This window comes from Panthera onca, chromosome X, assembly GCF_046562875.1.
Source record: "Panthera onca isolate mPanOnc1 chromosome X, mPanOnc1 haplotype 2, whole genome shotgun sequence".
Classification (NCBI taxonomy): Eukaryota; Metazoa; Chordata; class Mammalia; order Carnivora; family Felidae; genus Panthera; species Panthera onca.
Window position 1 is genome coordinate 51,451,656 of NC_138357.1, and position 12,294 is coordinate 51,463,949.

The 12,294-nt window shown below is 36.0% G+C and overlaps 1 protein-coding gene across 1 annotated transcript in view; it reads right to left on the minus strand.

The window, feature by feature from the left end:
* Positions 1-3,879: 3,879 nt before the first annotated feature.
* DIAPH2 (diaphanous related formin 2) overlaps positions 3,880-12,294 on the minus strand; it is a 1,007,297-nt gene continuing 998,882 nt past the window's right edge. Inside the window, exon 28 of the mRNA XM_081793317.1 lies at positions 3,880-9,463. Coding sequence (XP_081649443.1) covers positions 9,399-9,463 — 65 coding nt within the window. The 3' untranslated portion in view covers positions 3,880-9,398. The remainder of the gene's footprint in view (positions 9,464-12,294) is intronic.

Consider the following 12,294-nt stretch of genomic DNA (forward strand, 5'->3'; position numbering starts at 1 on the left):
TACCTATAATGAGAGGGGAAATCTGGATAAAAGAATCCGTTTGCTAGGGAACATTTTTGGTTGGGAATATACTGCGTTTAGTGTGTGAGATATCATTTACAAACTGAAGATGGTTCTGAAGTTCAGAAAGAATTGCAGTCATTTGCTCATAAGAAATTGTCAAAGCCATGGAAATGGCCAAGATGGCCCTGGTAGTGGGGAGAATACAAATGAATGCTGGAGATACTGCCTATATTTTGTTGAAAACAATCACTAATAAAGAGGACTGAGAAATTTTCTGAGTGGTGGGGAAAGATAGGACTAAGTGTTCTTTATAGAAAAGTGGGAGAAAGTAACTGGAATGACAAGAGTAATTCATGGCTTGGTAATTAGGTAGTTGATAGTGTTGAAGGAGACAGATTCATGGGAAGGTTGCTGTTCTTCATTAGGATTCTTGAGGATGCTTGTAGACTGAGAGGAAAGATGATGGAATAATGGATGCAAATAGTGAAAGCCCTTTCAAAGTACAAAGTAGCATCCCCCCCCCCCCCCACACACACACACACAGCAAGTCAGATTTTATCCCAGATGCTCTGGAGTTGCAGGTAAGCGACACCTAACAGATGCTATGATTTTTATCATGATACCGAATTCTGCTGAGGAGCCTTATCCATGGTCCCTTTCCTTTTCTTCCCTTCCCCAAACACTACTATAAGTGCTCCAGTTGTTTAGTCAGGTAAAATACTCCATTAATTGATTTTTGGTAGGAAGTCTGTACCACTGTGGTATTATGTCATAAGATTCCAAAAATTATTCAAAGTGAAAATTCGTAGTATTTAGGTATTTTCAATTTAATTCCCATTGTGATATTTGGGGTTTTGTAGGGCAACAGACAACAACACAAGATATTTGCTGGGTGTTAGGGGGCAGGGGTGAGATGGAGCAGATCCAAAAAACAGGTTCCCTTCCAAAACAAAAGAATATTAGCTAGAATAGTCATTCAGTGTCACACGTACCCAGCAATTGAATGTACTGAGGAGGGAAGCCTTATGGTTGAGTAGAAAGGTATTTATCATAAAGAGGATAGACTTGGCCACAGTTTGGAAGTCTGAGAGATTCCTGGGAAAATAGTAAAACAGGAGAATTTGCCGCTCTTTTAGAGTAATAATTGTCCCAGAACCTCTTAAATGTATAGTTTAAAATATTAACTAGACACTTAAGAAGTTCTCGCTATGAACTAATTAAATCTTTTTCCATAAATTGCACTTCATCTACATTCCTTTCTTCCCTGTATGAGACCAAAACTGAATCAGTACATTTTAATGTCCACTCAATCCTTGTCAGTTTCTTTGAACAGCCATTCAGTGTTTTCACTTTCAGTATTATTAAATAGAAAAGAGAAAAAAGCAGGAAAGAGGAAAAGAAGGAAAGAAAAGGAACACCACATAGTCTACCTTTGCCCTTCTTACCATTATCACTATAAATCACTGAACAAGTTCTTGTTCAGAATCATGTTCTCCTGTCTACTTTGTATGTCTTGATGCTACTTGTATATAGGGCTTGTATGAGCCATTCAACAGTACAGACAATAGGATCATAAGTGTCAGAGCAGTAGGTGTGCATATCAATGGTATCACTACAAAGATGAGCTCTTCTTGTGTTCAACTTTTTGGTTGAAAGTAGCCCATCAGTCACTCAGGTTTAAAACCTTAGTGTCAGATTTGAATCCTCTCTCTCCTCACATCCTCAACATCTAACCGATTGCCAGTTCTTTAGATACCACTTGGATCTGTCCCACTGATGCTACCCTAGTTTAGGCCCTCATTATTTATCTAAAGTATTGCAATAGCCTCCAACAAAGTGGTCCTTCTGTGACCTCTACGTCTTACACAGAGCTTCCAGCATCATCTTCCTTAAATGGTCCATTATCATTGCTTTCCTCAAAATCCCTCAGTATTTTCCTATCATTTATAAAGTCAAGCCCCAAATACACAACTGCTACCTCCTTTTCATGGGCCTCATACTCTAGTGAAACTGAATTATTCAATATTCCCTACATATGCATATCAAAATTTGTACTTCTCATGCCTTCCCTCTCTCCTAAAAAACAAAACAAAACAAAACAAAACAAAACAAAACAAAAAAACACCTAAGCTTTTTAGAGTAAGGACCACATCTATTTGATTCATTGTTATGTTCTCAGTGTCTAGCATTCTGGTTGGCACATGGTAGGTGCTTATTACATACTGACTAAATAAAAGCTTCATATATCCAAATCTTACCCTTTAAATTTCAGTCCAAATGCCACTGTGACAAAAAGCCTACATTGGCATTTGTTTCCCACCTTAATACCTATACTTCACCTCTGTAAAACTGATTTGTTCCTTTTTTCTGAACTCCCATAGGCTTTATCTATCCCACTCTTATGACATTGATTACTTTCTTTCTACCTTGGATTACAATTCTGTACATGTCCCATCTTGCACTAGATTGTGAGACCTCTGAAGTGGGAGCTATGTTTAATTCATAATTGCACCCTCAAAAGCAATGTTCATGGAATGGATCAATGATTAGAATAGCCACACTGGAGGCTTTAAAAAAGTAGAGAAGTTAAGGGTTTATTATTATGATTTCTAATACAATAAGAGCTCTTGTGTTTTTTTTAATGTTTATTTTTGAGAGAGAGAGACAGAGTGTGAGTGGGGGAGGGGCAGAGAGAGAGGGAGACACAGAATCCAAAGCAGGCTCCAAGCTCTGAGCTGTCAGCACAGAGCCCTACGTGTGGCTCAAACTCATGAACCATGAGATCATGACCCGAGCTGAAGTCAGACACTCAACTGACTGAGCCATCCAGGCACGCTAGAGCTCTTGTGCTTTGATGATTAATATCAAAAGGTGAAAATATTGTCAGGACCCCAATTAGCAAAAATATAGGTGAAAATATTGGCTGAACCTGTATTAGCCAAGATATATGACCATCATGGCTAGAGATTGAATTTTGCTAATCACCAAAAACTAGAAAGTCATGATTCACATACTTCATTAATTTGTAAGTTTTTTCCCCTACAATGTATATCAACTGTAATAATATTTTATTTGGGACTCTAGACATCTAAATAAATTCAGTCTTTAAATGGGATATTTGGCTATATATTTCCTTCTTTATAAATCAAAACTATATAGTATGTTACATACATTGCACATATTTCAACATCCAGATTTCCATTTTCCTTTGAGCTCTTGGTTTTAAGCTCAAATTCCCCTGGTTGTGGATACCAAGGTTTTCAGACTCCTTACTAAGGAGTTACTCTGAGGGAGAAAAAAAAAAGCTAACGTAGGGGCGCCTGGGTGGCTCAGTCAGTTAAGTGGCCGACTTTGGCTCAGGTCATGATCTCACAGTCCGTGAGTTCCAGCCCCGCGTAGGGCTCTGTGCTGACAGCTCAGAGCCTGGAGCCTGTTTCGGATTCTGTGTCTCCCTCTCTCTGACCTTCCACTGTTCATTCTCTGTCTCTCCCTGTCTCAAAAATAAATAAAACGTTAAAAAAAAAAAGCTAATGTATTTGATTCCTGGAGCAACCCAAAATTCCAAGGGAAACAATGGTATTGCCACGTACTTTGGATCATATCATTTACAGATCTGGTTATTACCTTATCCAACCTTCCATCTTCAAGTCAGCCCACCTATGATGAAAGATTCTTTTGAAAGCCTTCCAGAGAATAATTACATACATTTATTTACTCATATACACATTTGGTACTCATTTCAGATTTTTACCCCTCTGAGCATTTGAAGTCCATTTGCTTTCATTCATTCTATAATCAAGACCAAAAAAAAAAAAAAAACCCAAAAACAAACAAAAAAAAAAAAAAGAAAAAAGAAAAAATAACAAAAAAAAAAACACCCACTTTTCTGTATAGAGTTTCCCTGGAAGATGTAAATCATCCTTCTGACTTTTCTGGACTTTTAAGTTCTACATTTCTACACTACACTGGAAAGAAGTGCTAAAGAATACTTAAATAAAATCTTAGGATTCCCACAGGTATGTGTGTCTTTGAATATATCCCATGATTTCCACTTGACCAGGTCCTTATAGAAACACTCTTGTATTTCTCTTCAGTTGAAGCTTCTTCTAAAATGTTCTTATATCCTGTCTTTATACTTCAGTTTGTGCCTGTTCAGTCACCCTGAATATTAGCATAGGCAACACAACATTTAATGTATATCTTAACTTTATTTAATAAGTGAGTATGCATTACATATAGACTACAAGTTGTTCTTGGTCATGTAAAGAGACAGGTATCTAATCCGAAGCAAAATGAGAACATGAATCCACAGTTCTCCTGCTGCTGAAATACTTCTTCTGGGTATCTTGGCATGGGCACAGTCTTCCTCAATACCCATTCAAAGCAGGCTTTGTTGTCACCTCTCCATTCAGCTGAGGGATTCACAATATCTAAAGTCAGCTTGAAAGAACCCTCCTGTATCAGAGGTAGTTTTATGCCTGCATTATACTCATAGAAGACATTTGGTCAAAGAGTACATAAAAGGGGTAGAAGGGAAACACCAGAGTTCAGAGTTGGAACCCATTATTTTTTCAAACTAAGCATTGGCCATAGTAGAAAAAGTATCAAATTTTAGAATAGCCTGTAAAACTGTTTAACATCAAAGCATGCATTAGGCTGTACAGACAATAGCTTTTAGAGGAAACCTTCAGTTTGGTGTAAGCACCAAGGATGCATTTTAAAAAGTGAAAAGCACATTTGTATGCAATGATTAATGTAGTGAGCTAAATGATGGCTTCCCCAAAATATGTCCATGTCCTAGTTCCTGGAATCTGTGATGTTACATTATTTGGAAAAAGGGTCTTCACAGATGAAATTAAGATTATTTATATGAGAAGATTATTATGGATAAACAAGGTGCGTCCTAAATGCTGCAGCAAGTGTTCTTATGAGAGAGAGGCAGAGGTAGATTAGATACACAGAGGGAAAAGCAATGTGAAAACAGACCAAAGAGAGATTTGGACACAGCCAAGGAAAGAATGACAGTCACAAGAAACTGGAAGAGACTACCAACAAATTTTCTTCTGGAGCCTCCAGAGAGAGTACAGGGAGTACAGACCTAGTAAGACCTCAGTTTAGGACTTTGGGCCCCTCAAATAATAAGAGAACAAACTTATGTTATTTTAAGGTATCATGTTTTGTGTATTGTTACAGCAGCCACAGGAACACAATACAGATTTTGGTAACAGGAATTGAGGTACCCCTGTAATGAATGACTAAACATGTGGAAGTGGCTTAGGAGGTGGATAATGGGTAGAGACTGGAAGAATTGTGATGTATGTGATAGAAAAAAAAACATACACTGCTGTTAGTAATATGAATGTTAAAAGCGCTTCTGGTGAGCTCAGAAGGAACTGAGGGACATTTTATTGGAAACCAGAGGGAAGGTGATCCTTCTTATATAGTGGCAAAGAGCTTATCTGAATTGTTTCCGGCAGTTGTGTGGAAGGTAGAATTTGTAATGAACTTGAATATTTGGTTGAGGAGATTTCCAAGCAAAGTGTTGAAGGTAAGGCCTATTTTCATCTTGAGCTCATAGTAAAATGCAAGAGGAAAAAGAGAAATTGAGGAAATAACTATTAGGCAGAAAGGAACCAGCACATGATAATTCAGGTAATTTTGAGCCTGAATATTCAGATTGCAAAAGATGCTAAAATTAGGAGATTGTACTCTGGAGATAAAGCCAGCCTCTGGCTAGTGTTGAAGAGATGGCAGACTCATGGATCCACTCAACCATCTCAATAGAAGCCAAGAATAGAGATGGAATTATCCAGCAAAGGTCTGTGAGGACTCTTACCTCAATACTGAATCAATTTGACATACATGGGAGACCCACAAACTTTTTGAGAATGTTATACTGGTTGAAACAGTTCTAGTTTTGCCTGGAAAGGATGGAGACATAACAAAATGACAGAAGGTTGTCAGACTACCAAAATTTTACAGGCAAGAAACAGGATGATAAAGCTGCAAACATGTGCTACCCTTCAGTAAATATGGCCATTCCTAGAGCAGAACTGCAAGGTGCAGAGGCAGAGGCCCAAGCAGGGGAGCAGAGGCAGAAGTGCCAACCATGGGCACAGAGACAGAGACTTAATCCTTGGGCAAAGAGGCCAGAACTGCAGGCTTAAGGGGTGCAGTCCTGAAGAAACCTAAGGGGATTATGCTTGGCTGAAATTTGAAAGTTATCAGGCCATGTGATTTTTTTCAACTTTCCATTTTCTCTATTTTGGAATAAGAATGTCTATAACTATTGTCCTATGCTTGTCTCACCATTGTATTTTGGAAGCAGATAAGTTGTTTTTACAGTGTATTTTTTTTTCTCTATCACATACATCATAGTTCTTCCAGCCTCTACCCATCATTGACATTTGGATAGAAATTTTGCCCCAGGATTTTCACCTATACCTGATTTAGATGATCCAGATGATGAGATTTGGGACTATTGAACTCATGATGTTTGGATGAGATTTTAGACTTAGAGTTGATGCTATAATGGGTTGAGACTTTGGGGAATGTTGAGATGGGGTGAATATATTTTGTACATGGGACAAATATATATTTGGGGGGGCAAAGGGCAGACTGTAATGGGCTGGGGGGTACCTCCAAAAAGATATGCCCACATCCTAACTCCCAGAACCTTTGAATGTTACTTATTTGGAAAAAGAGTCTTATAAGTGTAAATTAAGTTTAGGGTCTTCAGATGAAATTATTTTAGATTATCTGGGTGGGCCCTAAATTCTAACAAAAGCATCATTATAAAAGAAGCATAGGAAGATTAGATATGCAGAGGAGAAAGTGATGTGAAGATGGAGCAGAGATGTAGCCATAACCCAGGGAAGGCCAGTAGCTACTATATGCTGGAAGAATCAAGGAAAGATTTTGCTCTGGAGACTTTGAGGGAGCATGGCCCTTCATTTTGGGCATCTTGTCATGGGGACCGTGAGAGAATACATTTCTGATGTGATGAGGCAAGAATTTTGTGGTAATTTGTTACCTTGCAGACAAAGGGCACTAATGTAACTAGTAAACATTTTAAGGATTTTGCAGTTTTAAAAATCATTCTGAAGAAAATCTGCATAAATTGGTGCTTCTCACCTAAAAAAAACTTTAGTGTAATTTGGCTCTATGCTAAAAATGTCACTATGTACTTTTGTTGGTTATAATTTTCAATCTAGAACAAAATTGCAAATGGCTAAAGCAGGACTATTATAAATCTGGGAAGCAAATCCTTCAACTCCATTATTGGAATTTCACAAAAGACCCTAAAAGGTTCCATACTGTTTGTGAAAACCATGTGCCATTTCTTGAAATACAAATATATATCAATAATAGTATTTCATTTACTTTTTTCACAAACTAAAAAACAAGGCAAGTTCACATCTGGAAAAAGTAATACACATCAGTATTTCTACCTCGACCATCTTGATGATATGACATGGCAAATGCCACTAAATTTTAGTCAGGTTAATATTTCAAAATATCATTTTCCTACAGCCTGAAAAGCTATCAAAAGACCCAGGTCAGAACATGAAGATTTAAGAAAAGACTTTGTGAAGTCAAAAATACATACATTAATTATTTGCATAAATTTGTAAATCTTTGTTGTTATGAAACAGCATATGAAATTGATATTCCCCTTAAATTTATTTGTGCATGCATATGTGTGTGATTTAAAGATAGGATGAAATTGTAAAATCTCAGATACTGTCACTCCTTTTGATTTCTCTATTATAGCAGCTTCAGAGAATTTTAAAATGTAATACCCACATAAGAACCTACACAAGAATGCACTGGAGGAAAAAGTAGCAGTTTGAGTAAGTATACATCTCTATATAAAGGAAACTGTGAATTATTGGTCACTTGTTTACATTATTTCAAAAGGTGACTTGCCAAGCCAGTCACTTATTCTTTCTGAATGTCTATAATGTGCTTTGAAGAAGTAGAAATAGGATTTTCTATATAAGAAATATACATATAAGAATTTTTTTACAGTAATCACAATCATTTGCCTGGATTAGTATTGAAATTACACTCTAGAGAAATTATACCATATTATTTCAATGCATATTTTAAAGTAATAGGTATAACTTATATTCCTTCATCTATTTAAGAAAAATGTAGAACCTGTTTTTCCTCCTAGGGTTGTTTTGGCAGTGTCATTTTAGTTTGTTAATATAATGGAAATAAGTATGATGATGATTAAAAAGTTCACTTAGTCACTGGGATGTGGAATTATTGTAGCAGTAGATATAAATATATACACATATATACACATACATACATATAATTTTTTACTTCTTCACACCACCAAGGCAGAATTGGAAAGCTGAGTAAGTAGAAAGGCAGATAAAACAGTTGAACTTTCAGACAGTTTTCTGCTGCCTACAGAGAGAAATCTTTTTCCTCTCAGGTCTTTTAGAACTTTATTCCCTGCTTTCAAGGAGGTCATGAGAGAAAGAAGCAATAGAGAGAAGAAATAAACCACAGAGAATAGGAATCAATATTTACCTTTTAAAAATCTAAATAAAGGTGATAGAATTTTAAGGTTCATCTCAGAATAAACATTAAAATGTGAGGTTTTCTCAAAAATAGCCATATAAAGTATTTCTATAAAGTAGATATATGTGCATAATTAGAAAATACCTCTTTAAATAAAGTTTAAATCACTTTCTCTAACTGCTTCTGTTAAACTCTGGTTTATTTTTAGCAATAAGTGCCTGTAACATCATGTTGAAACTCTAGATTAATGATAAGTTTAATTTCAGCCAAAGCAGATCAATCCATCATCTTTTGCTTGAGATAAGATTTGAAATAAATTCATGGGGTTGAAGCAGCAATTTTTTTGTTTCCAAAATGGCTTCTCTAGCACAGTGTGCAATATTAGCTAGTGTCTCTTCAAGTTGTTAATATATACATTTCCATTGGCCTGTTCTTTTTCCATGTAACAGGAATCAGAAGCAGACACTGAATAATTCCTTCTATTCCTTTCTTTTCCTTTTTTTTGGAGGGGGTGACCTGTAAATTTGAGCAACATTGTAATTTTTGACAGGCTGACTGTTTCTGAATTTTTTACCCTTTTCATCATTACCATCAGGTCACACACAATAACAAATAATACACATTTTTACACTAAAATGGAACACATATTTTATAATCTTTGTAATTGTGTTTGTTTTAGTATAATTGTGAGAGGAGTATTGCAATAGCTTTCCAGATACATGCTACTTCACCCAGCTAAGCTTGATATTTGCAGAAATGTACGTATTTTCTATCCCTTGAGTGGATGTTTTGTTCTTCTCAAAATTTATGATTTTGTTTACTTATGATTTTGTTTTCATATTCTTTGGCATCAGGAATCACTTAGATGAAATAGCTCCATTGTGGCGAGAGCGTGACCTTTCCAAAGGTACTCGGCTATTATCTGTAAGACAAAGGGAAAGAGAACCAAAAACACAGTGAGCGCTAGATCTTGGCTATTACACAAAGTTGGGTCAGGAGAGGTTTTCAAATAGTCCTGAATCACTTCAAATGAATATGTAAATAAGTAACAAGGAGCCCAGATCTGAGGCATTCATGCTGCAGCTCTTGGGCTGAGTTCAAGAGTCCTGCAATCAGCAATAAATAGCTTTTCTTGATAAGTGAAGTCAGAGTGATGAAAGAAATGGAAGCACTCTCTCAACCACAGTCCACTTGGAAATTTCAGGTAACAACAAAATTCCTTGGTAAAGATGTCAAATTGAAAGGATCTATGTACAGTGCCTTTTGTTGTAAAGCACTTCAATTCCCCATGAGTTTTAAATCTGTATGTTTTCTACCTCTATAGGATACCAGGGCAGGCAGAGTAGAAAAGAGTTTTTATTTTTTAACAATGATTGCAGTATATGGCAATCAAACAAACTACTGAGTCTTTGCCTGATTGTATGATGCAAACGTATTCAATTATATAGTCATTATGGGAATGAATAATGAATAGGTTCTATTCTCCACACCCATCACAGGAAGAATAATCACTGTAGAGATAACTGTTGGCACAAAGCTTGGGAAGCAAATTTAAAGGCATTGATAGTTGCTCAAAAATAATTTTAGCTCTAATAGAAGAAAAGGTTTACAGCTCTGCATTGTGATGATCACTACTACATTATTATCACCTCTGTTTTATGTTCAGCTTAAAATCAATTGATGTGGGTGAAAATCCTTTTCTGACACAAACATAATATACTTAGATTCTCTATTTAAAATGAGACTAGTTCCCTAGAAATAATGACAACCACTAGCACTTACATAAATTCTAAAACTTTACACTTGTTAATTTGCTAATTCACACAACATCCCTGGGAGGTAAGTCTATTTCATTCTTTCCTATTATTTCTGTTTTACTGATGAAGGTTACACACCAAATCAATGGCATGATGGGGGATTATAATGCAAAGTTAATGCCTAAATGTCAGGACTGCTTTATTTAGAGGCAGATGTTGGGGCCTCCAAAGCTATTATTATGAAATGATGATGCCCAAGGAACACATCCATCCTGCTTGTCCCATGGAGAGGATGGACTATAAGTGCTGAGATTTTGCTATGGTACTTTATTCCTCTGTGTGTCTCTTGACTGATTCCCAGTTGTCTGTAGTCAGTACACAAAACAAAGCTAATTGGCCTCCATGACTTTGGCCTTGTTAACACCACATGACTGCACTAAGCCAACTGGCCTTAATCTTAAAATGCCTTATAATGCAATAATATCACTGAGATGTGAGAAAGAAAGGCATTTTCTCTATTCAGAGATATAACTGAGTGAAGGATTATTTGGGGATGCTTTTAAAGATATCATTTTAAAAAGCCATTATTTAGTTTGTGATATAGATCACAGTTCAGCAAAAAAATGTGAAGATAACATTCCTAGATAAAGGGCTTATTACTTAGATGTCACTGGTTTGCATGCAGATTGGTTTGGGACTTCTTAGAAAACATTTAAATATGAGATTATAATACATTGATTACCAATACTTTGCTAGCATTTAAACATTCGGTGTTAAAAGCTATAAGATATAAGAATGATGGTACCATTCACAGAGGATTGTCCCAGCTCAAAAAAGGGCTTGTGCCTTGGTTGTACTACACTCTAAGGTCAACTGGCATCTGCACTCACTCCAGGAGTGACACTAGCATCCCATACCACCACTCACAGCCCACTGGATTTAAGACAAGTACCACATTCAAAAACAAGTCTCACAGCATTACATAATGTGGTGTCAAGATTCACTTATTGGTAACATTTGGCATGAGAAAATAACTTTCAGGTGAAAATAAGCTCAGGAAAAGACATTGAAGCTTTTGGAAGACAGGATAAACACTGGTTTAGGGCCCAAATCTAGCTCTTGACATGCGCAGGAGAGAATTATTCTACATTTCCTCCTCCCTTCTCTGTCTCTCTTATATATATATTTTTTGGTACCTAATTGATCCCTATGTTAATTATATAATTATAAGAGGAAGCAATTCTGAAAAGGTTACCACATATTTTTGAAATATCAATGTACAACCTTGTTTAATGGGAAAAATGCCATTAGAAACAATGGAAGCAATGGCTAATCTGGATTTTGTGATCTAATTATAATTTTCTGCATTTATATTAAAACTATTTTAGGTGCAGAATATATATACTCTAGATTTTATGGATGAGGCAGAAATGCAACTGAGAAGATAACATGTTTATAAATAAACATGACATGAATATATATATTCATAACTTTTCACACTCTAATAGCTTACAATATAATGATAAAAACTTTTCATGCTCAAATTCATGACCTTTTTGAGGCACATATTGAGAAGCAATGAATTTTTTGAAATAAAAATTTTATAATTATAATATTAAATACTAATAGGAAAAAATCTGGCATGACCCTCATAAGGTCAGGGCGCGTAGTTAATATCAAATTCATAAGAAAGCAAAGGTTACATATTATTGCTGTCATAGGTGATAAAGTAATTTTGGTGATTGTGAAAATGATTATACTTCCTATTTGGTGACATAGGAGGAGGAAGTGGACGCCCATGTGATGATTTGAGAATTCCAGGAGACCCAGACTGAACCAAATTCATTTCTCTAACTAGTCTTATTCTCTCAACACTACTGATACTAGAATAATTTAGATGGCGAAATAGGGGCCTCTCCTCCAAAAAAGTCAATAATTTAAAACATATGTATTCACCTGAGATGATGTAGAAAACTTTGTTAACAAGTATTGGCTT